The sequence below is a fragment of the Oncorhynchus mykiss genome, chromosome 11 (assembly GCF_057628025.1).
Source record: "Oncorhynchus mykiss isolate SJ-2025 chromosome 11, ASM5762802v1, whole genome shotgun sequence".
Taxonomy (NCBI): domain Eukaryota; kingdom Metazoa; phylum Chordata; class Actinopteri; order Salmoniformes; family Salmonidae; genus Oncorhynchus; species Oncorhynchus mykiss.
Window position 1 is genome coordinate 67,792,774 of NC_143032.1, and position 27,743 is coordinate 67,820,516.

The 27,743-nt window shown below is 42.9% G+C and overlaps 1 protein-coding gene across 1 annotated transcript in view; it reads right to left on the bottom strand.

The window, feature by feature from the left end:
- Window positions 1-1,349: 1,349 nt before the first annotated feature.
- The window catches only part of LOC110536248 (hexokinase-2), a 103,179-nt gene continuing 76,785 nt past the window's right edge, over window positions 1,350-27,743 (bottom strand). Inside the window, exons 10-18 of the mRNA XM_090191019.1 lie at window positions 14,612-14,916; window positions 13,654-13,802; window positions 12,694-12,813; window positions 6,888-6,983; window positions 6,556-6,655; window positions 6,229-6,412; window positions 5,645-5,800; window positions 5,240-5,476; window positions 1,350-1,960 (exon numbers count right to left, since the gene is read on the bottom strand). Of these exons, the coding sequence (XP_090047145.1) occupies window positions 1,816-1,960; window positions 5,240-5,476; window positions 5,645-5,800; window positions 6,229-6,412; window positions 6,556-6,655; window positions 6,888-6,983; window positions 12,694-12,813; window positions 13,654-13,802; window positions 14,612-14,916 (1,492 nt within the window). The 3' untranslated portion in view covers window positions 1,350-1,815. The remainder of the gene's footprint in view (window positions 1,961-5,239; window positions 5,477-5,644; window positions 5,801-6,228; window positions 6,413-6,555; window positions 6,656-6,887; window positions 6,984-12,693; window positions 12,814-13,653; window positions 13,803-14,611; window positions 14,917-27,743) is intronic.

Genomic DNA, 27,743 nt, shown 5'->3' on the forward strand with positions numbered 1-27,743 from the left:
GAACGAGCAGTATGGCTGGTGGCATTGTCATGCTGGAGGGTCATGTCAGGATGAGCCTGCAGGAAGGGTACCACATGAGGGAGGAGGATGTCTTCCCTGTAACGCACAGCATTGAGATTGCCTGCAATGACAACAAGCTCAGTCCGATGATGATGTGACACACCGCCCCAGACCATGAAGGACCCTCCACCCCCACCTTCGACGATAAACGCAAATCCGACCTTCAACCCTGGTAAGAGAAAACCACGACTCGTCAGTGAAGAGCACTTTTTGCCAGGCCTGTCTGGTCCAGCGACGGTGGGTTTGTGCCCATAGGCAACGTTGTTGTCGGTGATGTCTGGTGAAGACCTTCCTTACAACAGACCTACAAGCCCTCAGTCCAACCTCTCTCAGCCTATTGCGCACAGTCTGAGCACTGATGGAGGGATTGTGCGTTCCTGGTGTAACTCGGGCAGTTGTTGTTGCCATCCTGTACCTGTCCCGCAGGTGTAATGTTCAGATATACCGATCCAGTGCAGGTGTTGTTACAGGTGGTCTGCCCCTGCGAGGAAGATAAGCTGTCCGTCCCGTCTCCCTGTAGTGCCGTCTTAAGCGTCTCACAGTAAGGACATGGCAATTTATTGTCCTGGCCACATCTGCAGTCCTCATGCCTCCTTGCAGCATGCCTAAGGCTCGTTCATGCAGATGGGCAGGGACCCTGGGCATCTTTCTTTTGGTGTTTTTCAGAGTCAGTAGAAAGGCCTCTTTATTGTCCAAAGTTATCATAACTGTGACCTTAATTGCCTACCGTCTGTAAGCTGTTAGTGTCTTAACGACAGTTCCATGTTCATGAATTGTTTATGTTTCATTGAACAAGCATGGGAAACAGTGTTTAAACCCTTTACAATGAAGATCTGTGAAGTTATTTGGATTTTTACAAATTATCTTTGAAAGACAGGGTCCTGAAAAGGGACGTTTCTTTTTTTGCTGAGTTTATGTACAGCAGGACCAAATCGGAAAGATAGGTAGGAGCAAGCCCATGTAGTGCTTTGTAGCTTAGTAATAAAATCTTGAAATCATCCCTAGACTTAACAGGAAGCCAGTGTAGAGGGCTAGCACTGGAGTATTATGATCAACTTTGTTGGTTCTAGTCTAGATTCTAGCAGCCATGTTTAGCACTAACTGAAGTTTATTTAGTACTTTATCTGGGTAGCCAGAAAGTAGAGCATTGCAGTAGTCTAATCTAGAAGTGACAAAAGCATAATTTTTGGACAGAAAGTTTCAGATTTTTGCAATGTTACATAGATGGAAAAAAGCTGTACTTGAAACAGTCTTGATATGTTCGTGAAAAGAGAGATCAGGGTCCAGAGTAATGCCGAGGTCCTTCATAGTTTTATTTAAGACAACTGTACAACTATCAAGATGAATTGTCAGATCCAACAGAAGATCTCTTTGTTTAATTTGCCGCCATCCACACCCACACAAGCTCTCTGAAAAATAGACAAACAGACACATACAACAATAATCAAATAAAATAGTAAAAAAAAACTGGTGATGCAGGTTTGTGAACATGACATCATTTGCTTAACAGATGTGATGTGGCCCAGCAAATCTGTCAGTAAAAAGTCAGTTGCGCTCCTTTTCCAGTATCCCTTTGTCATCCTGTGCTGGTCCTGTTGTGATCCAGTCTTTCATGAGTCCCAAATGGCCCCCTATTCCCTATATAGTACACTTCTTTTGACAAAAGTCTCTGGTCAAATGTAGTGCACTACATAGGAAATAGGGTGCCATTGTGGGAGACAGCCCTTGTCCTCAGCGTACCCAGAACTCCCCCGCTCAGCGTTGCCCGGCGTCTCGGATGCGACAAGCCACCGCCGTTATGAGAGCCGCCCCCTTCCCACTGCCATCCTCTGATTGGATGAAAGTGACCTTGCACTGCGGCGCCAGGTCACTGACAGTCTCATGCATGAAGTTGGAGAAGCTGTGAAGACGAGAGGTAAGAAGAGAGATGAGAGGCAGTTTGACAATAGACCAGAAGCTGCAGGGAATGAAGGGGAGTGAGCTCACATGGCCAGAAGCAAGAGAATGAGGTAGATGCGCATAGGCAGATGCACATGTACTCACAGCTACTGTAAAAAGATGCGGTGAAAAGGCATTTGAGGGTAGACTTTAGGATTCCTAGATGCTTACTGCTGATTTCAACACTATATCACTCAAATTAAATATATTTGGTAAAAAAATGCATAAAGAAACCAAATAACTATATTTTGTAGGCTACATAAAAAAAATACATTTGAGAATGTTATCAAAACCTTGGAAACAGACGGCTTTGCATAAAAAGTTAGGTTAGAAGATCTCAATGTTTATCTTTTGTCGCCCACTAATTTTATTCATAGATTCAGACAGATTTAGAAGGAGAAACTAAATACTATAAGGTAAAACATTTCAAGATTTCTAGTTATAGTGCCTTCAGAAAGTATTCATACCACTTGACCTTTTCTACATTTTGTTATGTAACAGCCTGAATTCAAAATGGTTTCAATCGTTTTTTCCCCCTCACCTACAGTGCCTTGCGAAAGTATTCGGCCCCCTTGAACTTTGCGACCTTTTGCCACATTTCAGGCTTCAAACATAAAGATATAAAACTGTATTTTTTTGTGAAGAATCAACAACAAGTGGGACACAATCATGAAGTGGACGACATTTATTGGATATTTCAAACTTTTTTAACAAATCAAAAACTGAAAAATTGGGCGTGCAAAATTATTCAGCCCCCTTAAGTTAATACTTTGTAGCGCCACCTTTTGCTGCGATTACAACTGTAAGTCGCTTGGGGTATGTCTCTATCAGTTTTGCACATCGAGAGACTGACATTTTTTCCCATTCCTCCTTGCAAAACAGCTCGAGCTCAGTGAGGTTGGATGGAGAGCATTTGTGAACAGCAGTTTTCAGTTCTTTCCACAGATTCTCGATTGGATTCAGGTCTGGACTTTGACTTGGCCATTCTAACACCTGGATATGTTTATTTTTGAACCATTCCATTGTAGATTTTGCTTTATGTTTTGGATCATTGTCTTGTTGGAAGACAAATCTCCGTCCCAGTCTCAGGTCTTTTGCAGACTCCATCAGGTTTTCTTCCAGAATGGTCCTGTATTTGGCTCCATCCATCTTCCCATCAATTTTAACCATCTTCCCTGTCCCTGCTGAAAAAAAGCAGGCCCAAACCATGATGCTGCCACCACCATGTTTGACAGTGGGGATGGTGTGTTCAGCTGTGTTGCTTTTACGCCAAACATAACGTTTTGCATTGTTGCCAAAAAGTTCAATTTTGGTTTCATCTGACCAGAGCACCTTCTTCCACATGTTTGGTGTGTCTCCCAGGTGGCTTGTGGCAAACTTTAAACAACACTTTTTATGGATATCTTTAAGAAATGGCTTTCTTCTTGCCACTCTTCCATAAAGGCCAGATTTGTGCAATATACAACTGATTGTTGTCCTATGGACAGAGTCTCCCACCTCAGCTGTAGATCTCTGCAGTTCATCCAGAGTGATCATGGGCCTCTTGGCTGCATCTCTGATCAGTCTTCTCCTTGTATGAGCTGAAAGTTTAGAGGGACGGACAGGTCTTGGTAGATTTGCAGTGGTCTGATACTCCTTCCATTTCAATATTATCGCTTGCACAGTGCTCCTTGGGATGTTTAAAGCTTGGGAAATCTTTTTGTATCCAAATCCGGCTTTAAACTTCTTCACAACAGTATCTCGGACCTGCCTGGTGTGTTCCTTGTTCTTCATGATGCTCTCTGCGCTTTTAACGGACCTCTGAGACTATCACAGTGCAGGTGCATTTGTACGGAGACTTGATTACACACAGGTGGATTGTATTTATCATCATTAGTCATTTAGGTCAACATTGGATCATTCAGAGATCCTCACTGAACTTCTGGAGAGAGTTTGCTGCACTGAAAGTAAAGGGGCTGAATAATTTTGCACGCCCAATTTTTCAGTTTTTGATTTGTTAAAAAAGTTTGAAATATCCAATAAATGTCATTCCACGTCATGATTGTGTCCCACTTGTTGTTGATTCTTCACAAAAAAATACAGTTTTATATCTTTATGTTTGAAGCCTGAAATGTGGCAAAAGGTCTCAAAGTTCAAGGGGGCCGAATACTTTTGCAAGGCACTGTATCTACATACAATACCCCATAATGACAAAGCAAAAACATGTTTTTAGACATTTTTGCTAATTTATTGTAAATGAAATATCTCATTTACATGTATTCACACCCCTGACTAAATGTAGGTTAAAACCTTTGGCAGCAATTACAGCTTTGAGTCTTTCTGGGTAAATCTAAGAGCTTTACACACCTGGATTGTTCAATATTTGGACAATATTTTTAAAACATCTCTGTCAAGATGTTTGTTGATCATTACTAGACAGCCATTTTCAAGTTTTGCCATAGATTTTCAAGCTGATTTAAGGAACATTCAATGCCGTATTGGTAAGCAACTTCCTTTGAATAACCTATTTGGCATTGTGTTTTAGGTAATTGTCTGCTCAAAGCTGAATTTGACTCCCAGTGTCTGTTGGAAAGCGGACTGAACCAGGTTTTTCTCTAGGATTTTGCCAGTGCTTAGCTCTATTCCGTTTTTTCCCCAACCTAAAAAAAAACCTAATCCTTGCCGATGACAAGCATACCAATAATATGATGCAGCCACCACCATGCTTGAAAATATGAAGAGTGGTACTCAGTGATGTGTTGTGTTGGATTTGCCCCAAACATAATGCTTCGTATTCAGGACATAAAATGTATTTCTTTGCCACATTTTGCAGTTTTACTTGAGTGCCTTATTACAAACAGGATGCATGTTATGGAATATTTATATTCTGTACAGGATTTAGGTTAGTATTGTGGAGTAAATCCTTTGTTTTCTCCTATCACAGCCATTAAACTCTGTAACTGTTTTAAATTCACCATTGGCCTCATTGTGAAATCCCTGAGCGGTTTCCTACCTCTTCGGCAACTTTGTTAGGAAGGACTAGGTGGACTAGGTGTAATTAATAACTTAACATTGCTCAAAATGATTTTTATTGTTTTTTGGGATATTCAATCTCTGCCTGCCCCCCCTCCCCCCCCCCTACCAATAGGTGCCCTTCTTTGCGAGACATTGGAAAACCTCCATGGTCTTTGTGGTTGAATGAGCTTTGTGGTGTTTTGAGCTTTAACCTGACAGTATTATCAAAAAAAAAAAAAACACTCACTGTGGGTGTAGTTTGTAGAGTGTTCCGTCGACACCCACTGTGATTTTGAGCTCAGGGAGGTTGCGGTTCTGCCGGATCTTATCGACCACGGCGGCCAGGCCGGCACCACAGAGCTGGGCAGCGCGGCAAGCCACCACGCTACACACCTCCTTCACCAGGATGCTGTCGTCACACGTAGAGCTGGTCAGACCCAGGTGCTGCAGGATGGAGCGCACCTGCCTCAGGGCCAGACGGTCACTAACAGGGGGGCACAGACAACAGTCAAGTAAATATCAACGAGATCTATATCAAATCAACACTTTTTATGCTTTTACAATCTTCTTCTTGCTCGTAATGCATCAACACTAGATATTGATTAAAGGTGTGGTTACCACAAACATGACCAGACACTAGACACTGACTCACCTCTCGATCTGGGAGAGGAACTTGGTTTCAAAGATGCCTCTGGTCTTGAGCCTCTCAGAGAGTTTGCCACGGAACAGCAGTCCCTTAGTAGTGAACTCCAGCAGTACGTTCCTCACTATCTCCCCAAGGTACATCCCACTGATCATCTTCTCATACCTGACAGAGAGAGAGCGAGAGAGAACAAGAGAGAGAGAGCGAGACAAAGACAAAGACACTTGATTCCTGTGGCTTACTCCTGGAAAACCAGCTATCAGGCTTTATGGATTAAAGTGTTATTGCCCTGGTGTGTGTCTAGTAGTCCCCAGCCTCCAAAGATACATCAATCAACTTGAACAAACAGTAAATAATAAATCCAATACACTCACAAGGAGATATGAGTTTGTAACTTTTTCTTTGTTCAGTTCATCCTTTGTAAGTCAACACCTCAACTAAAGGTGTTCTTTCGTTATTATAAACTGGGTGGATAAAGCCCTGAATGCTGATTGGCTGAAAGCCTTAGCCATGGTATATTGGCCATATACCATACCCCCTCTGGCCTTATTGCTTTATTATAACACAACTGCAAACAAACAGTAATAGTCTACGTCTGTTTTCCAGGGTTGGCGGAGTGCTCATCCACAGCTTTGTCGAAGTCTGTACTGAAGTCGTCCAGCTCTCCATGGTCCCCGAACGCCCCCCACTCCATGTTAACACACATCTTCCCTTCGCTCCCATCCAACAGCTCCATGTTCTGCATCTCCTCCATGTAGCACACGTTGGTGCCAGTACCTGGAAAGAGGGGAAGTGAGTGAGTGAGTGAGTGGGTAAGTAAGTGAGAGGAAACTCATTGAAATAAATGGGAGACCGTTGTTGATCTGTTACAGCCTGTGCTTGTGGCCCAGAAGGCACATCCAGTAGGCTCTGAGACTCACCTACGATGAGGCCCACCTCACACAGTGGGTCCTCGTAGCCACATGTCATCATGGTGCCCACCGTATCATTCACCACGGCAACCACGTCCAGGTCAAACTCCTACAAAAACATCAACACGAAGAAGTTCAGTTCACTAACATGGAACAGTGTGCTATAATCAGAGAATTTCAGATTTCAGACTGGTATACTAACATCAAATTCCAAAAATGGTTACGGACGGTGTACTTTCATGGTATCATATTACATTTTGAAAGGATTTGAGATCCTACTGTTTTGTTTCTGGGCAGTGTAGGATTTTGAGAAAGCCCAGTCAATAGGTATGACCTCTGACCTCTCTGCGGTAGATAGCATCCTTCAGTAGAGTGACAACATCCTCCCCCTCGCAACCAGTAGCTTTGAAACCCTTGGTCCACTTTAACAGGATGCTCTGGAGGAGGAGAAGGAAAAGGAACGGACATCACATTAGGACAGGCACCTTTATCTGGCCCTTAGCAGAGTGTTGATTAGTCGGAAACCTAAGACAAGAAGGCCAGCCTTGGCACGTGAGGGTATTTGTTTTGGAACGCCAAGGTTTGGCAAGCCACCCCCCCAAAAATGTATTTGTTATGTTCCAGACTTATTCTAAAATTGATTAAATTGTTTCCCACCCCTTAATCTACACACAATATACCATGACAAAGCAAAAACAGGTTATACATTTTTCCTAATTTATTAAATATAAAAAACGGAAATATCACATTTACATGTATTCAGACCCTTTACTCAGTACTTTGTTGAAGCACCTTTAGCAGCAATTACACCATTGAGTCTTCTTGAGTATGACATTACAAGCTTGGCACACCTGTATTTGGGGAATTTCTACAATTCTTCTATTTTCAGGTCTCTCCAGAGATGTTCAATTAGATTCAAGTCCAGGCTCTGGCTGGGCCACTCAAGGACCTTGAGACTTGTCCCGAAGCCACTCCTGTGTTGTCTTGGCTGTGTGCTTAGGGTCGTTGTCCTGTTGGCAGATTAACCTTCACCCCAGTCTGATGTCCTGAGCGCTCTTGAGCAGGTTTTCAACAAGGATCTCTGTACTTTCCTCCGTTCATATTTGCCTCGATAATGACTAGTCTCCCAGTCCCTGTTGCTGAAAAACCCCACAGCATGATGCTGCCACCACCATGCTTCACCGTAGGGATGGTGTCAGGTTTCCTAAAGACGTGATGCTTGGCATTCAGGCCAAAGAGTTCAATCTTTATTTCATAAGACCAGAGATTCTTGTTTCTCATGGTCCGAGAGTATTTAGGTGCCTTTTGGCAAACTACATATACATATATATATATATATATTAATGTGCAAGCAGAGATACTAGGGTGCCAAGGAGCAAGATAAATAAATAAATACAGTATGCGGATGGGGTAGTTGGATGGGCTATTTACAGATGGGCTATGTACAGGTGCGGTGATCTGTGAGCTACTCTGACAGCTGGTGCTTGAAGTTAGTGAGAGAGATATGAGTCTCCAGCTTCAGTGATTTTTGCAGTTCGTTCCAGTCATTGGCAGCAGAGAAATGGAAGGAAAGGCGGCCAAAGGAAGAATTGGCTTTGGGGGTGACCAGTGAGATATACCTGCTGGAGCACGTGCTACGGGTGGTGCTGCTATGGTGACCAGTGAGCTGAGATAAGGCGGGGCTTTACCTAGCAGAGACTTGTAGATGACCTGGAGCTAGTGGGTTTGGCAATGAGTATGAGGCGAGGGTCAGCCAACGAGAGCGTACAGGTCGCAGTGGTGGGTACTATATGGGGCTTTGGTGACAAAACGGATGGCACTGCATCCAATTTGTTGAGTAGAGTGTTGGAGGCTATTTTGTAAATGACATCGCCGAAGTCAAGGATCGGTAGGATGGTCAGTTTTACGAGGGTATGTTTGGCAGCATGAGTGATGGATGCTTGTTTCAAAATAGGAAGCCGATTAAAGATTTTATTTTGGATTGGAGATGCTTAATGTGAGTCTGGAAGGAGAGTTTACAGTCTAACCAGACACCTAGGTATTTATAGTTGTCCACATATTCTAAGTCAGAACCGTCCAGAGTAGTGATGCTGGACGGGCGGGCAGGTGTGGGCACTGATCGGTTGAAGAGCATGCATTTAAGAGCAGTTGGAGGCCACGGAAGGAGAGTTGTATGGCATTGAAGCTCGTCTGGAGGTTAGTTAACACAGTGTCCAAAGAAGGGGCAGAGGTTTACAGAATGGTGTCGTCTGCTTAGAGGTGGATCAGAGAATCCCCAGCAGCAAGAGCGACAATGACACCCTACCCCGGCCAAACCCTAACCCGGACGACATGGGGCCAATTGTGCACCGCCCTACGGGACTCCCAATCATAGCCGGTTGTGATATAGCCTGGAATCGAACCAGGGTTTGTAGCACTGAGATGCAGTGCCTTAGACCTCTGCGCCACTCGGGAGCCCCAAGTCATGTCCAATCTATTGAATTTACCACAGGTGGACTCCAATAAAGTTGTAGAAACATCAAGGATGATCAATGGATACAGAATGCACCTGAGCTCATTTCAAGTCTCATAGCAAAGGGTCTGAATACTTGGTATTTCTGTTTCTTATTGTTAATACATTTGACAAATGCTTTGTCATCATGGGGTATTGTCTGTAGATTACTGAGGATTTTACAAAAAAATCAATTTTAGAATAAGGCTGTAACGTAACAAAATGTGGAAAAAGTCAAGGGGTCTGAATACTTTCCGAAGGCACTGTATATACAGTACCAGTCAAAAGTTTGGACACACCTACTCATTCCAGGGTTTTTCTTTATTTGAACTATTTTGAACTATTTTCATGTAGTAACCAAAAAAAAGTTAAACAAATCAAAATATATTTTATATTTGAGATTCTTCAAAGTAACCACCCTTTGCCTTGATGACAGCTTTGTACACTCTTGGCATTCTCTCAACCAGGTTTACCTGGAATGCTTTTCCAACCGTCTTGAAGGAGTTCCCACATATGCTGAGCTCTTGTTGGCTGCTTTTCCTTCAGTTTGCAGTCTAACTCATCCCAAACCATCTAAATTTGGTTGAGGTCGGGTGATTAAGGAGGCCAGGTCATCTGATGAAGCACTCCAACATTCTCCTTACTGGTCAAATAGACCTTACACAGCCTAGAGGTGTGTTGGATCATTGTCCTGTTAAAAAACAAACGGGATGGGATGGCGTATCGCTGCAGAATGCTGTGGTAGCCACGCTGGTTAAGAGTGCCTTGAATTCTAAATAAATCACTGACAGTGTCACCAGCAAAGCACCCCCGCACCATCACACCTACTCTTCCATGCTTCACGGTGGGAACCACACATGCGGAGATCATCCGTTCACCTTCTCTGCGTCTCACAAAGACACCACGGTTGGAAGCAAAAATCTAAAATTTGGACTCACCAGACCAAAGGACATAAAGGAAAGAAATTCCACAAATGAACATTTAACAAGGCACACCGGTTAATTGAAACGCATTCCAGGTGACTACTTAATTAACTCTACGATTACCCGTTGTGAACTGGTTGCTGGATTCCCCCCTTTCCCACTGTGTGCAAATATCCCTAATAAATTCCCCATTTGCATTCTAGTTGTGCTCCTTGTGCGTGTTTGGTTATTGAACTGGTGATGTGGAAACCCCACACCCTTGAGCCTCCTATTATATATATACTGTATACACATACTTCCGTTCAAAGGTTTGGGGTCACATAGAAATGTCCTTGTTTTTGAAAGAAAAGCACATTTTTTGTCAATTAAAATTACATCAAATTTATAAAAATACAAGGTATAAATTGTTAATGTTGTAAATTACTATTGTAGCTGGAAACGGTTTTGAATGGAATATCTCAATTTTGAATGGAATATCTACATAGGAGTAGAGGCTCATTATCAGCAACCATCACTCCTATGTTCCAATGGCACATCGTGTTAGCTAATCGAAGTTTATAATTTTAAAAGGCAAATTGATCATTAGAAAACCCTTTTGCAATTATGTTAGCACAGCTGTAAACTGTTGTGCTGATTAAATAAGCATTTAAACTGGTCTTCTTTAGACTAGTTGAGTATCTGGAGCATCAGCATTTTTTAGTTTGATTACAGGCTCAAAATGGCCAGAAACAAAGAACTTTCTTCTGAAACTCGTCAGTCTATTCTTGTTCTGAGAAATTAAGGCTATTCCATGCGAGAAATTGCCCAAAAACTGAAGATCTCATACAACGCTGTGTCCTACTCACTTCACAGAACAGCGCAAACTGGCTCTAGCCCGAATAGAAAGAGGAGTGGGAGGCGCGGTGCACAACTGAGCAAGAGGACAAGTACATTAGAGTGTCTAATTTGAGAAACATATGCCTCACAAGTCCTCAACTGGCAGCTTCATTAAATAGTACCCGCAAAACACCAGTCTCAAAGTCAACAGTAGAAGAGGCGACTCCGGGATGCTGGCCTTCTAGGCAGAGTTCCTCTGTTCAGTGTCTGTGTTCTTTTTCCCCATCTTAATCTTTTATTTTTATTGGCCAGTCTGAGATATGGCTTTTTCTTTGTTTCTTGACCTAAGAGTTGAGGAGAGACTGACTGCATCACTTCTTCAAATTATAAGAAACATTAATGTGTTGAAAATCCCAAATAGTTTGCATAGTCAACTTACACACAGCTCTGATACACACACTTACCCCACCAGAAAAGATTAAGATGGGAAAAAGAACACAGACACTGGACAAAGGAATATACATTTGTTTTACTGAAGGACCGTTCTGTTTACGCTCTCTGTTGTAAAACTGTTGTTTGTTGGACATTAAGTGTATGGCGTCATTTTGAAACGAGACATGGGAAAAAACTTCATTGATGAGGCGGACAAGGCTGAAGGAATCAAAAGGGCAGTGTCCAGGTATGAAAAGCAAAGCAGTGTGTTTACAAATCTACATGCAGTCAAAAATCAAGCTACAGAGGAGAGCTACAAAGTTGAGCAGTGCTTTGCTAAACATGGAAAACCATTTACTAATGGAGAATATATCAAGGAGGCTTTACTTAGTAGTTCCCAGGCTTAATTTGATGGATTGCCTAACAAAGACAAAATCATCTCAAAGACATGCCTGTCTCCAGAACTGTTGAAGGGTGCGTTACGGAGATGGTTGAAAACGTAAAGGAACAGCAAACTGTAGCGTTAAAAGATGCACCTATGTTTAGTGTGGCTCTTGATGAGAGAGTGGATGTGAATGATATTCCACGTCTGACGGTTGTTGCAAGATACTGTGACCCAGAGCAGGTATGTGAGGAGCTGCTTGGTCTATAACCCATGCATGGTACTACTAAAGGGGAAGATGTAGCAAAAAGCATTCACAGATCATTTTGAGGAAAGAGGTGTCGATATTAAAAACATCTCGCTCGCATCTCGCTATGCAGGCTGACCCAGGTCGCCAGTTGAACTGTGTTTCCTCCGACACATTGGTGTGGCTGGCTTCCGTGTTAAGCTGGCGGGTGTTAAGGAGCATGGTTAGGCGGGTCATGTTTCGCCTCTCCCAAGCATGTAAGGGAGTTGTAGTGATGAGACAAGATCGAAATTGGGGAGAAAAAGGGGTGTAAAAAAAATCTATCATTCACCAAGAGAAACTGTGTTCCAAGATCAAGCCTGTGGTGCTGATGGACAGCACCTCTCTTTAGTGAGCTATGGAATTATTCCATTTGTGGGCAATTAGATATTCAATAGACACAATTAGTTGTAATGCACATATGAAAATCCTAACTGGCATGCAGATCGTTAGAAATGGTAGGGCAAATTGTAAATTGGCACCCCACACAAAAAAGGTCTATGCTATGTCAAGATCACAGGCTACAGGCACCTAGAGCATGGGTGAATAGACCATGTGTTGCACTCCGACCACTCCTGTCAACACTTGTCCTTCCAAGCGTTGCCCTGGGAATGATGAGGTGCAGATAGAGCACGATGAGTGTTCTCTAGTCTTCTCAACGTTTTGTCTGTGACAGTTTCAGCAGTAGTGGGTCAATCGATAAAAAAACGATTGAAATGCATTGCTTTTTGTGTATGTGTGGTGTGTATATGTGGTGTCTGTGTGTGTGTGTGTGTATATGTGGTGTCTGTGTGTGTGTGTGTGTGTGCTTTGTTACCTGGTCCAGTTTGCTCTGATGGCAGGGGAAGGAGAAGGTGAAGCCGAGGGGCAAGGACGCTCCTTTCATACCCATGTACTCCAGGAAGTCAGCGATGCAGTGCACTATGTGGTCAAACAGCTGACAGGGAGAGAGAGAACAGAAAGAGAAGAAGAGAATGAGAGAGATGACAGAGAGAAAGAGAAATAGAAAAGAGTGAGTGAGAAAGAGAGAAAAGATAGGTCAAATTACCAATGCAGTGGACTGGGAATGAGCTCTAGCTGGGAATGAGCTCTAGCTATTAGGGTTGGCCAATATTTTATATATATGGATGATAATTGAAAGCCATTGTCGATGGTGACGACATAGTGAATTGACAGACGGTGGTTTAGCCTATTTGAACTTGACTGGCGCAGCACAGTAACGAATGGAGTAGGGCAGCACACGAGTGACATTCAGAGTAATCTTCCCATTCCTGTTTGCTTTAGCTTATTTCAATAAATAGCCTATGTTGTACAGGCCTACATAACACAAGAGAGGAATGTAGGCTAGACAGCAGAGAATTCCACCAAAGCAGCACAAAATGTCCATTCAGAAAATATTGTTTATCTTTCTCTCTCTCTGTCGGATGCATGGGCCTTATAACCTAAACATGTACATGTTTTGTAACTGACACTCCTTAACTATATTGTCTAGCTGTTAAAAAAACATAGGCTATATTCCCTTCTCTCCATTCAATATGAATATGACCTTTGGGCAATAGCCTAAGAAGGTACTGTTGTCCTACAGTTGTCACTTTCAAAGAGAACAAGAATATAATCCTCAAGTCTCATCTTTCAAAATACATAGAGTCCTCTTAATTTACAGCATTTCTCACACACAGACAACCTAAAGTTCCCAAATTAGCAGGATGGATTGGGGGAAACTTCATTGCACGAGGTGCTCAAGTTCAGAACGGCTGTCAGTGAAAACCTGGTTTACCTCCTCTCCAGTGCCCTGCATGGCCTCCTGGGGAATGGAGTAGATCTTGTTGTGCATCTCCACACTGCGTCTCTTCCCGCGCCGCACACGCACCAGCAGAACCCGGAAGTTGGTCCCTCCCAGGTCCAGGGCCAAGAATTCACCGCTCTCTGATGAGTTCAATGAGCACAATGGGGAGAGAAGTTAAGCAAGTAAGATAACACTCCAAAATTATATTTAGCAGTTTGGGGGTTATGTGCCTTGTTAAGGACCACAACACCAATAGGTGTTCACATCCTAATGTACATTTTGTCAGCCATGGATTTCCAACCGCTGAGCTTTTGATTGCTGGCCCATCTCTCTAACCCAGGGGTGTCTAACTAATTTACCCCAGGAGCCGCATTGGGTCTTAAACAAGGTCCGGAGGGCCGTACTGAAAATGTATTACATTTCCTCGCTGTCAATAATTGTATAAAAGTCGTCCTCTATCCATTGTTTTTGGAATTTTCTATGCTTCTATGACTGTCTAGCTGTCATTTAGGTGACTATTAGCGAGCTAGACACAATCAAGAAACTGTATTATAAGTCCATTATAATTGGTTTTAATAATTTGAAAGTATTTTGAGTTTGTGTTTTTATTTGTAACAGCTTAAGGCTTTCTTCTCAGTTTCCTGCTATAGCCCTGCCAAGGACATCCATCTATTTTCAAGGATTTTCAAGGCCCATCAGTAGCTTATGGCTCCCTCTCCTACCATACACACATGGAGAATCCCGATTCCTAACCCGATTCTTCGCGTCCCCTGTCCTCACCTCCTAAAAACCCATTGGATGAGGTCAGAGGTCCCTCCCCTCTGACTTTCTAATCCAATTGGTTTTGAAAAGCGGGCGAGGAGAGACTACATGAGGAATCAAGAAAATGCCATTGAGATTCTCCCACAGATAACACCTCTCTCCATCTTCTCTTCTCTTGACCCTGTACCTGTGCCGTCGGGCATGGAGCGAACAAAGGTGGGCAGCATCTTGACGGTGGCCTGGTCATGACTCTCCTTGGCCAAGCCTCTGTTCATCTCCTCTCCCATCCGCCTTTTCACGTCCAGCAGCTGCTCCTGGCTCAGACGCAGAGCGTCCAGGATACGCTGCCGCTCGGCATGCTGGATAGCCAGCCGAAACGCCACTGCTGTCACCATGGCCGCTCCCTTCCCACTTCCGTCCTCCGAGCGCAGGAAACGTACATCGCAATCCGGCACCAGCCGCCGCACCATCTTGTGGAGCCGCCGCGCAAACCTGGGAGAGGAGGTACAACATACATTTGATTTCCATTGATAATTTTTGCGTGATTTTGTTGTCAGCACATTCAACTATGTAAAGAAAAAAGTATTTAATAAGAATATTTCATTAATTCAGATCTAGGATGTGTTATTTTAGTGTTCCCTTTATTTTTTTGAGCAGTGTATATATTAATTGAAACGCATTCCAGGTGACTGACTACCTCATGAAGCTGGTTGAGAGAATGCCAAGAGTGTGCAAAGCTGTCATCAAGGCAAAGGGTGGCTACTTTGAAGAATCTTAAATATAAAATATATTTTGATTTGTTGAACAATGTTTTGGTTACTACATGATTCCATATGTGTTATTTCATAGTTTATGTCCTCACTGTTATTACACATTGTAGAAAATAGTAAAAATAAAGAAAAACCCTTGAATGAGTAGGTGTGTCCAAACTTTTGACTGGTACTGTATATACAGTGCCTTCGGAAAGTATTCAGACCCCTTGACTTTTTCCACATTTTGTTACATTACAGCCTTATTCTAAAATGGATAAAACAAACAAATTGTTCAGAGTAGACTTTGTGAATCAGCTCAAAATTGCTGCAAAGAAACCACTACTAAAGGACACCAATAATAAGAAGAGACTTGCTTGGGCCAAGATGAGCAATCGACATTAGACCAGTGGAAATCTGTCTTTTGGTCTGACAAGTCCAAATTTGAGAATTTGGGTTCCAACCGCCCTGTGTTTGTGAGACACAGAGTAGGTGAACGTTGATCGCCGCATGTGTGGTTCCCACCATGAAGCATGGAGGAGGAGGTGTGATGGTGTGGGGGTTCTTTGCTAGTGACACTGTCAGTGATTTATTTAGAATTCAAGGCACATTTAACCAGCATGGCTACCACAGAATTATGCAGCGATATGCCATCCCATCTGGTTTGCGCTTAGTGACAGGATCATTTGTTTTTCCACAGGACAATGACCCAACACTGCTCCAGGCTGTGTAAAGGCTATTTGACCAAGAAGGAGTGATGGAGGGCTGCATCAGATCAGCCAACCTGAACCCAATTGAGATGATTTGGGATGAGTTGGACCGTAAACTGAAGGAAAAGCAGCCAACAAGTGCGCAGCATATGTGGGAACTCCTTCAAGACTGTTGGAAAAGCATTCCAGGTGAAGCTGGTTGAGAGAATGCCAAGAGTGTGCAAAGCTGTCATCAAGGCAAAGGGTGGCTACTTTGAATCTAACATCTTGTAAGGATCTGGGTGTAGCTGGTGCAGGACAGCAGAGATGAGTAACACAAGGAACTTTACTTTACTCAATTTCCAAATACATGAAGTAATACCAGGCTCACAATCATCGGACCGAACTTACAATAAAGTATTCACGCACAAAAAACGTGGGGAAAACAGAGGGTTAAATAATGAACATGTAATTGGGGAATTGAAACCAGGTGTGTAAAACAAAGACAAAACAAATGGAAAATGAAAAGTGGATCGGCGATGGCTAGAAGGCCAGTGACGCCACCCGCCGCCCGAACAAGAAGAGGGACCAACTTTGGCGGAAGTCGTGACACATCTAAAATATATTGTGATTTGTTTAACATTGTTTTGGTTACTACATGATTCCATGTGTTATTTCATTGTTTTGATGTCTTCACTATTATTCTACAATGTAGAAAATAGTAAAATAAAGAAAAACCCTTGAATGAGTAGGTGTGTCCAAACTTAACTGGTACTGTATGTATAAGCCATTTCCTACTTGGTCTTGTAATTTTAACTGGCACTTGAGATGTAAGGGTCAACTCCATTGTAATTTCCCTCATCCACTGTGTAATTTAGTTAAGTCTATTCTAGGAGAATTGCTCTGAGTAGTCATGCTCTCAGGGAGGTGTAGATTGAAACTCGGGAGGTGTAGATTGTTGTCAAGTTGAGTTGGAATTCATTCAAATGGAACTCGACAATGTCCATAGCATTTCATTTTTAATGTCCTGAAACGACTGGAGGTGAAGTGCATTCAAGTCTTGCCTCTTTGGAATCAGAGTGGAAGTCTACTTCCTCACTCGTCTTTAATATATATAGGGTAAAAAATTCCAAACAGTACCTTATATGACTCATGCTCTGAGTGCTGTGAAACTCAGGGAGGTGTAGATTGTTTGAGTATCAAGTTGAGTTGGAATTTATTCATAAAACTTGACAATCTGCAATAGCATTTCATTTTTTGAGTCATGACCACATAGGCAAATTACAGTTGGCCCAGAACAGAGCAGCACGACCGGCCCTTAAATGTAAACATAGGGCTTATATCAAGAACATGCATGTCAATCTCTCCTGGCTCAAAGTAGAGGAGAGATTGACATGTTGAAAGCACTGTTCAAACAGCTAACACACAGCTCAGACACCCATGCATACCCCACAAAACATGCCACCAGGGGTCTTTTCACAGTTCCCAAGTCCAGAAAGGAGGCTAGGAAACACACAGTATTATATAGAGCCATGACTACATGGAACTTTCCTCCACCTCAGGTAACTCAAGCTAGCAGGTAAAATCAGATTTGTTTTATTTTTTAAAAAGCAGTTAAAAAAACACCTCACGGGGGATCGTGACCCTTGAAGAGATGGCCGCATGAACTAAGAGCTCCACACAAGTAGTTTCCAATTCCTAATCTTACCTCCACTCCAAGTTCAAACTCATTTAGCTTTAGTAAGAAAAGTCATGGCGGCTACAAAAGGCGACACTACAGGTGACATTTTTACCCGGACTCGAGCATTAGCGACGGAAAAAGGCCTCCATTAGCCAAGAGCAAGAGGACCCGCTCCACCCCCGAGGCCCAACGAATGCCAACCTCGCAATCTGTCGAAGACATCCTTTCTGAGTTGAGATCCCAACGTACAGAACTAAACACTAAATTAGATTCCATTAATTCTCAGCTCAGTGCGATAGGGGGCAAGGTGACAATCCTGGAAAACGCTTTGCCTGACATCAACAACAAGATAAACGCGAAGCGCCTGGACGCGAAGCCCCTGGACGAGGCAGAGGGGCGAATCCTATCCATGGAAAACTTATTGACAGATGCCATGGAAACAATAGCATATGCTAAAAATAAAATAGAGCATCTGGAAGAGAAAACAGAGGACCTGGAAAACAGGGGGCGAAGGAATAATTGTGTTCTATTAAATCTGGGTGAAAAAGAAGAGGGAAACATGCCACTGATCCGCTACCTGCAAGACAAACTTCCCGGGTGGCTCCACCTGTCCACCCACAGGCCCATAGAACTCGAGAGAGAGCTCACCGAGCACTGAGGCCCCCACCAGCAGCCAGACAACCACCGCGCCCAATCACCATATGTTTCCTGAGATTCACCGACAAGGAACGAGTCCTACAGGTGGCAAAAAACAACACCATCGCAGTGGGAAACGCCGAGCTCACTTTACACCAGGACCTGTCAGCTGGAATACGCCGAGAGTTTGACGAAGTGAAGAAATACTCAATTGACCGAGGCATCTTCAGGGGATTCAAATACCCAAACGAGCTCAGGATTCTTCACCAAGGAGCCTTGCGACACTTCAAAACTCCCGAAGAGGCAAAACGTTTTTTTGAAAGACAATCCTGGTCAATGAGAAACGGACCAATGACTAAATGCGATTAATGCTATCACTAAAGGAGGTAAGACAACATATAGCCGATATCCAAAGACCCACCCGCCCCGCTAAATGTCATTATAGCCGTCTAATCTATATTTATTTTCCTTTAGCTGAGAGAGGTAGGCTCTATAGCCTAACCTAGGCCTACTAATGTTTCAGCCTACTTTTATTTCCATCTTTTTGTTGATATTATTACTGTGGTTCCCTATGTCCCCTGGGGAAGGTATATGTAGGCTGGGCTATTGATTTTATTTTCTCCCTCTTTTAGTGTGGTCTGGACGGGGGCTACGTTGTCATTTACTCAATGCGGGGCGGAGAGGATGAGGCATTTCTTTGGTGGGGAGAGGGAGACGTTGTCATTTACTCAATGCGGGGTGGAGAGGATGAGGCATTTCTTTGGTGGGGAGGGGGAGACGTTGTCATTTACTCAATGCGGGGCGGAGAGGATGAGGCATTTCTTTGGTGGGGAGGGGGAGACGTTGTCCTTTACTCAATGCGGGGCGGAGAGGATGAGGCATTTCTTTGGTGGGGAGTGGGAGACGTTGTCCTTTACTCAATGCGGGGCGGAGAGGATGAGGCATTTCTTTGGTGGGGAGGGGGAGACGTTGTCCTTTACTCAATGCGGGGCGGAGAGGATGAGGCATTTCTTTGGTGGGGAGGGGGAGACGTTGTCATTTACTCAATGCGGGGCGGAGAGGATGAGGCATTTCTTTGGTGGGGAGGGGGAGACGTTGTCCTTTACTCAATGCGGGGCGGAGAGGATGAGGCATTTCTTTGGCGGGGAGGGGGAGACGTTGTCATTTACTCAATGCGGGGCGGAGAGGATGAGGCATTTCTTTGGTGGGGAGGGGGAGACGTTGTGTGTTGCTAACTTTTCCCGGTTTTTGTTTTTTTCGGAACACAGAATTGAGACTGAGCGGGGGGGTAATAGATCCAACGGGATGTGTCGAGTTGTTTGGGAACTCGGCTGGGGTGTTCAGAGTGTTATTTTATGTACACCATTTATTTTCCTTTTATGTGAACGCAGCTGTAACTACTATCCACTTTTACCCAGCGATGACTTGCACTAAAGTTCGATTACTGTTCGATGACGATGACTAGTACCTTAAATCTATTGACATGGAACTGCCATGGTCTAGGGCATGCGATAAAACGGAAAAAGATACTATGTGCTCTAAAAAAGGAAAAGCAGACATCGCGCTATTACAAGAGACACACCTCTGTGATGCTGAACATGCCAAACTCCGCAGAGCTTGGGTGGGACAGGTGTATTTCTCATCTTTCAAATCAAACAGTAGAGGCACAGCCATACTTATCCATAAAAATGTTCCATTCATAATTGACAAAAACATATCTGATCCGTAGAGGAGATTTATTTTGATAACTGGGTCACTATATGGTCAACCAATTACTATCTTAAACATATATGCCCCTAACACAGATACTCCTGCTTTCATGTCAAAAATGATAACCCTGTTCAATGAGCATTGTGTTTCCTTTGGCGTGGAGATTTTAATTGTACCCTTAACCCAACCCTAGACAAATCATCTCAAGTCCCCACCACAAATCCTAGATCTGCAAAGATTTTGAACTCTCTTACTAAAGAGATGGGACTGATAGATATCTGGAGAGAGACTAATAGCTCATCTATGGACTATACATACTACTCTAATGTCCATAACACCTACTCCCGTATAGATTACATTTTTATCCCAAAGAGTTTCATAAATTCAGCCACTTGTACAATCGGACCCATAGCACTTTCAGATCACGCCTTTGTCCACTTCCGCTTTGACCTCTGCAAAAACATCCCGAGGTCAAAGAGCTGGAAATTCAACACCTCCATGCTATCAAACGAAGCGTTCCATACATTGGTAACTACATGGATAGACAACTACACACAAGACAACAAAGATTCTCCTGTTTCTCCAGCCACAATGTGGGACGCTGCTAAAGCCACACTAAGAGGTCATCTAATTACATATGCTTCCTCTAAGAAAAAAGCAATGGAAGCACACAGGCTAGATCTTGAGAGGGAGCTGGAATGCTGTGAAAAAATACATAAACAATCCCCAGACAGCACCTCCTGGAGTCACCTTAAAGCAGCCAAAGCCAAACTAAATTGGGACTACACTCGGGAGATAAAAAAAAAAGGTTTTCTTTACAAAACAGAAATACCATGAGTATAGCAATAGGCCAAGTAGATTGCTTACTTACCAATTAAAAAAGGAGCAGTCAGAGCGTACAATCATGGCTATCCGAACAGCAGAGGATGAGTCACATATGACCCAAAAAATATCAATATAACTTTTCATGATTTTTACTGCAAACTATATACTGTATCTCTGAGCGAAAACACACGGAGGCAGAACTCCACTCTTTCCTAGAGGGAATCTCGCTACCTAAACTATCAGAGACCGACCAAGAAGATCTCAACTCCCCCTTCACTCCTGAGGAGATCCTGGAGGCAATTACCTCCATGCCACCTAATAAGTCCCCAGGCCCAGATGGATTCCCCAGAGAGTTCTACAAAGCTTTTTGGCCCCAGCTCAGCCCTATCTTCATGCCAATGCTGGAGGATTTTTGCAAAAACGGAGTTCTCCCAGACTCAATGCACACAGCTCGCATTACAAGTGTTGCTCAAAAAGGACAAGGACCCCCTATCCTGCTCGTCCTTCCGGCCCATAAGCTTGTTGGATTTCGACTATAAAATAATTACCAAATTGCTCGCCAAAAGACTAAACACTCTTCTTCCCAAAATAATAAAAGCGGACCAAACTGGATTTATTAGAGACAGATACTCTTCTGATAACATTCGCAGTCTTTTTGATATTATTGATCAAGTACAGTGCCTTGCGAAAGTATTCGGCCCCCTTGAACTTTGCGACCTTTTGCCACATTTCAGGCTTCAAACTCATTTAAGACACAATTGCTCAGTATGGCAAGTTTTCAGGTTATAAGATCAATTTTAACAAATCCACTGTCTGCCCTCTCAATATTACACTCAACAGCTCTATGAAGACACTATGTCCTTTCCAATGGAAAACACAGAGTTTCAATACCTCGGGATCTTCATAACGCCAGATCTGAATAGCCTTCTCAAGGAAAATGATCTTCCACTCCTGGATCGAATCAAGAACGATCTCCAAACCTGGATCTCCCTCCCAATTTGCTTAGTAGGAAGAATTAATGTCATCCGTATGAACGTCCTCCCTAGACTGAACTACTTATTTCAGATGCTCCCATGCTATCTCCCAGTTTCCTTCTTCAAAACAACTAACCAAAGCATCACCAAATGTATATGGGGCAATAAAAAACCTAGGATCAAGTTTTCCACTCTATCGAAACCTGAATCTAAGGGTGGTCTTGCCCTTCCCTCACTTCAATTGTACTACTGGTCTGCCCAAATCCGCAACATTCTAACATGGATCACAAACAGACAAGAGTCAACGTGGATTCAGATAGAAGCCCAATCCTGTGGTTCATTGCCCTTAAACTCAATTATATTCATTAATAACTTTAGTGAAGTGGGCAATATAGCCAAAACCTTTGTGATTTACAGCACCCTACTAGTGTGGAGGGACTGTAAGAAATACCTGGGCATTTCCTCCCAAATATGTTCTCACTCGCCTATAGTAGGCAACCCAGACTTGCCAAAAGCCCTGAGGGATGCCAACTTTAGTCTTTGGCATACTCTAGGAATCAGAGTATTTCATCAGAAAACCACTACACTGAAATCCTTTCAAGAGCTCTGCAGTGAATTCAATGTGCCAAGATCCCTTTTTTTATATATATATATATATATATCTTCAAATTAGACATGTAATTTCCTCATTTACCTCCAAGAAGAGGTTTAGAACTCAGTTGAATGAAGTTGAAACCCTTCTTGTCACAACACAATCCATTAAAGGCAAAATATCTTACATCTATAAACTCCTTTCTGAGAAAGGAGGCTCCTCCTTTACTCTGTTGAAAATCATTTGGGAAAAGGACCTTGGTCTGACTATCAGTGATGAGTTATGGGCGGAGGTTTACAACAGGGTATACTGCACCTCTACTAATGTAAAAATGAAAGAATCCAATTACACATTTTTGTACAAATTGTATTACACTCCTTTGAGACTCCATAGAATGAAAACAGATATGTCTCCTAACTGTAAAAGATGTACCTCTGAAAGTGGAACCTATATGCATGTATTTTGGAGCTGTAGAGAGATTGCCAGATTCTGACAATCTATACATACTGCTGCACAGAAAATACTCGATGTACAGTTTGATATGACCCCGAGTATCTATCTTCTCAATGCCCAGCAGGACTTTGTTCTTGATCCTGACAGAGAAAATTTGCTCATGACTATTACATATTTTGCTAAGAAATGTATTCTTCTATTGTGGGCCTCTAATACCCCTCCTACATTTAAAATGTGGATTGACCAGATTGTTGACTTTCTCCCTCTTGAAAAGCTCACTAATGACCTCCATAAAAGACAGGCCAAGTTTGATAGACTCTGGTCTCCACTATTCAACTATATTTCAAACTGGACAGAGTGAACGGGGTGACTAGGGAAATGTGCAGATACATGTTGTGTAAGGTGCTGTAAAATCTAAAAACTAATTATTGGCTCGTCGTCTCAGCGAAGGCTAGAAATAGCTAATAAGAACCTTGATAGTGCTGCTGCAAGTTTTATATATGTTTAAAAAAATGTAAAAAAATAATTATTTGTGAGTACGTGTAGGTATGTAGGATATGTGTGTGTGTATGGGTGTGAATGTATATGTGTACGTATGTGTATGTGTGTGTATATATATAGATATGTGTATGTATGTATATACACTGCTCAAAAAAATAAAGGGAACACTAAAATAACACATCCTAGATCTGAATGAATGAAATATTCTTATTAAATACTTTTTTCTTTACATAGTTGAATGTGCTGACAACAAAATCACACAAAAATGATCAATGGAAATTAAACTTATCAACCCATGGAGGTCTAGATTTGGAGTGACACTCATAATTAAAGTGGAAAACCACACTACAGGCTGATCCAACTTTGATGTAATGTCCTTAAAACAAGTCAAAATGAGGCTCAGTAGTGTGTGTGGCCTCCACGTGCCTGTATGACCTCCCTACAATGCCTGGGCATGCTCCTGGTGAGGTGGCGGATGGTCTCCTGAGGGATCTCATCCCAGACCTGGACTAAAGCATCAGCCAACTCCTGGACAGTCTGTGGTGGATGGAGCGAGACATGATGTCCCAGATGTGCTCAATTGGATTCAGGTCTGGGGAACGGGCGGGCCAGTCCATAGCATCAATGCCTTCCTCTTGCAGGAACTGCTGACACACTCTAGCCACATGAGGTCTAGCATTGTCTTGCATTAGGAGGAACCCAGGGCCAACCGCACCAGCATATGGTCTCACAAGGGGTCTGAGGATCTCACATCTCGGTACCTAATGCCAGTCAGGCTACCTCTGGTGAGCACATGGATGGCTGTGTGGCCCCCTAAAGAAATGCCACCCCACACCATGACTGACCCACTGCCAAACCGGTCATGCTGGAGGGTGTTGCAGGCAGCAGAACGTTCTCCATGGCGTCTCCAGACTCTGTCACGTCTGTCACATGTACTCAGTGTGAAGCTGCTTTCATCTGTGAAGAGCACAGGGCGCCAGTGGCGAATTTGACAATCTTGGTGTTCTCTGGCAAATGCCAAACGTCCTGCACGGTGTTGGGCTGTAAGCACAACCCCCACCTGTGGACGTCGGGCCCTCATACCACCCCCATGGAGTCTGTTTCTGACCGTTTGAGCAGACACATGGACATTTGTGGCCTGCTGGAGGTCATTTTGCAGGGCTCTGGCAGTGATCCTCCTGCTCCTCCTTGCACAAAGGCGGAGGTAGCGGTCCTGCTGCTGGGTTGTTGCCCTCCTACGGCCTCCTCCACGTCTCCTGATGTACTGGCCTGTCTCCTGGTAGCGCCTCCATGCTCTGGACACTACGCTGACAGACACAGCAAACCTTCTTGCCACAGCTCGCATTGATGTGCCATCCTGGATGAGCTGCACTACCAGAGCCACTTGTGTGGGATGTAGACTCCGTCTCCTGCTACCACTAGAGTGAAAGCACCTCCACCATTCAAAAGTGACCAAAACATCAGCCAGGAAGCATAGGAACTGAGAAGTGGTCTGTGGTCCCCACCTGCAGAACCACTCCTTTATTGGGGGTGTCTTGCTAAATGCCTATAATTTCCACCTGTTGTCTATTCCATTTGCACAACAGCATGTGAAATTTATTGTCAATCAGTGTTGCTTCCTAAGTGGACAGTTTGATTTCACAGAAGTGTGATTGACTTGGAGTTACGTTGTGTTGTTTAAGTGTTCCCTTTATTTATTTAGTAGTGTATATACACACACACAAAAAAAAAAAACCTCACGGAACCACACGCACACACACACAAATGATAAACCAAAAACTGTTTTAAGTGAGAAGTAGGCATTGCTCTGAAGCCGAAAAATTAAGGAAATTCACAACCACCACAATGCCTACTTCACCCATGCTCTATCACACAGCTTTGACCTACTACAGTAGCTATGTTGTCTATTGTACTTCAAACAATGTGTAGGCAGGATTGCTTAGGATTCAAAGTCCCACAGATAAAGTTCTATAGAACCTGTCTGAATTGCTGATTTCTGTGACCATTAGCTATGTGTAATATTGACATAAACTCAAAACCACTTGTTTTGAAAACATGGGTCCTTTTTTATCAATTACTGTGCTAATCAATGGACAGTTCATTACCTGTCAAAGGAATTTGTAGATTACAGTTATGTTTCTATTTCTATATATCTATTATTTTTGCAGTAAAGATGATGACACTACAATAAAACACATTTAGGCCTACAATAGTGGTTATATCTAAAAATACATACAAACTAATGATAAATATTAGGGGTGTACCGATCTCATCATACTCGTATTGGTAATTGTATCCGTTTTATCACACTTGATACTTCCAGCGCACTGGAAAAAATTCAGAAGTGCGCTTTAAATGCAGGTGAAGCCTCAAGTGTGCATTACTGCAAAATCACTCAGAGTGTATCATTTAGTTCCTTCACACACACGTTGTTAAACGACCCTGACCGATGAAAATGCACCATTTACTTACTTAGTCCTATTCAATTTCTCAACAAAGGAGGCTAATAAATAGTCTAATGCATGGCTGGCTACTACTGCCTGCAATTATTCCAGACAGATTTAGATGAAGGTAGGCTAATTCACTTGCCCCATATATGGTTTCACTTTTGAGAGGAGCAAAACTTCTCTCCCGAAACTTATGCCAACACATTTGCACAATCAAAATAAACCATCTACATTTGTAATTATATTTTCTAATTATCTGTCACTCAGTAAACATGACTGGGAAAGAATAAATAATAATAGCAAGAAAGCATGGGGATCGCGACATAACGACAGTACGTCGTCAGCAATGGAATACTTATACGGACAGACAAAGTAGGCATACTACCCAACACCAAGTAGACAGGCAAAAACAACCATATGGCCTCAGAAAAGTCTACAGGAAAAAACGAAATTGAACAACAATTACTAGCTACGGATTAGGATTATTTCATGATGTTTGGAGAACGGGAGACTTAACAGAGCGGGTCTGTCTGGAGAAATGAGAGCAGAGGGAGAGCAGCTTGTTCAACTGATATCCCGCGTGTTTCTTTACAGGCAGAAGAACTAGCTAATAGTTGTCATAATCATATTCAGAAAATTCTCCATCCCCATTAGATACTAATTTTGTCCGAGCACTCAGCACACCCCTAATAGATATACATTATTTTAATAGCAGAACACTGTAAAGTCCATGTTACTCTGAAGAGTATTCATTAGGGTGTTTGAGAAGGTTTTAATTCTAAGCAACCTTCCTACACATTGTTTGAAGTACAATAGACAAACATCGCTACTTTAGTAGGTCAAAGCTGTGTGCTAGAAAACCTTGGTAGTTCATTGATGATGTAGGCATTGTGCTTCTCCTGAATTTCCTTTATTTTTTGCCTTGTGACCAATGCCTACTTCTCACTTAAAAAAGTTTCCGTGTTTTTTACACTGGAAGGTGATTATGCAAAATTATAATACAACATCACACTCTTCCTTGACTACTGTCACATTAGGTGGCTCGGAGAGCGAGGGGCAACCTGCAGAGGTGCTGCTGCTCCCCCTGACATCATAGTCATCCACCTCAGTGAAAACGACTTGGCACACACAAAAGGTGACAGCCCTGGTGCATCAGATGCGAGCTGATTTGGAGGTAGTCATCCAAATGTTCCCCGGGACAACGGTGTTTTACTCTGACATCGCGCAGCAGAGGAGTTGGATGTTCTAGTGGGAGGAGGACTTCAACAAGCGCATAGAGATGGCCCGGCGCTATGTCAACAAGCTTGTGTTAGCATTTCTCTGTGACAGGCGCATGCGCACAATCCGCCCCTCTGTAATAAAGCAGTTTCCCTGGGCAGTAACATAGGTATGGCGTGCATCGCCTGGAGGGTAACAACCTCCTCTTTAAGAGTCAGAGCTGGTCTCTCCTCCGTTCCAGCAAGTGATTTTCTGGATTTTTTTTCTCATTTTGTCTGTCATAGTTGAAGTGTACCTATGATGAAAATTACAGGCCACTCATCTTTTTAAGTGGGAGAACTTGCACAATTGGTGGCTGACTAAATACGTTTTTGCCCCACTGTATAACTGAATTAACTCTTGACCCCTCACCATTATCGATCACCACTTAGCTGACAGTTCTAGTTAACGGAAAACCTGGGAATGCACTCACTGCCTTATCTAAAACACCCCAGAGCTAAGTTTTGTCGGTTCAACCATAGGTTAAAGACCTTTTCTGCTTACTTAAAACTCCCCACTCCTACCTGGCTGGAATGGTATTTATTTAAATGTAATTACCCCCTGTATCAGGCTCCACAATCCCTCACTTATGAACTCATATTGTTAATCAGATATAATAAAACAGAGTATAAGTTTACTTAGTTACAGTTCTATTTAAAATGGGGATATTGTTTAGTCATTTATTCATAAAATTCCTAACAACTACAAACCCTGTTCTACAAACATTCACAGCCCATTAAATTGCGTTTGTTTCAAAATGATTTTGTTCATTCATTCAGTACTGATTGAACATTTATTTATGTTG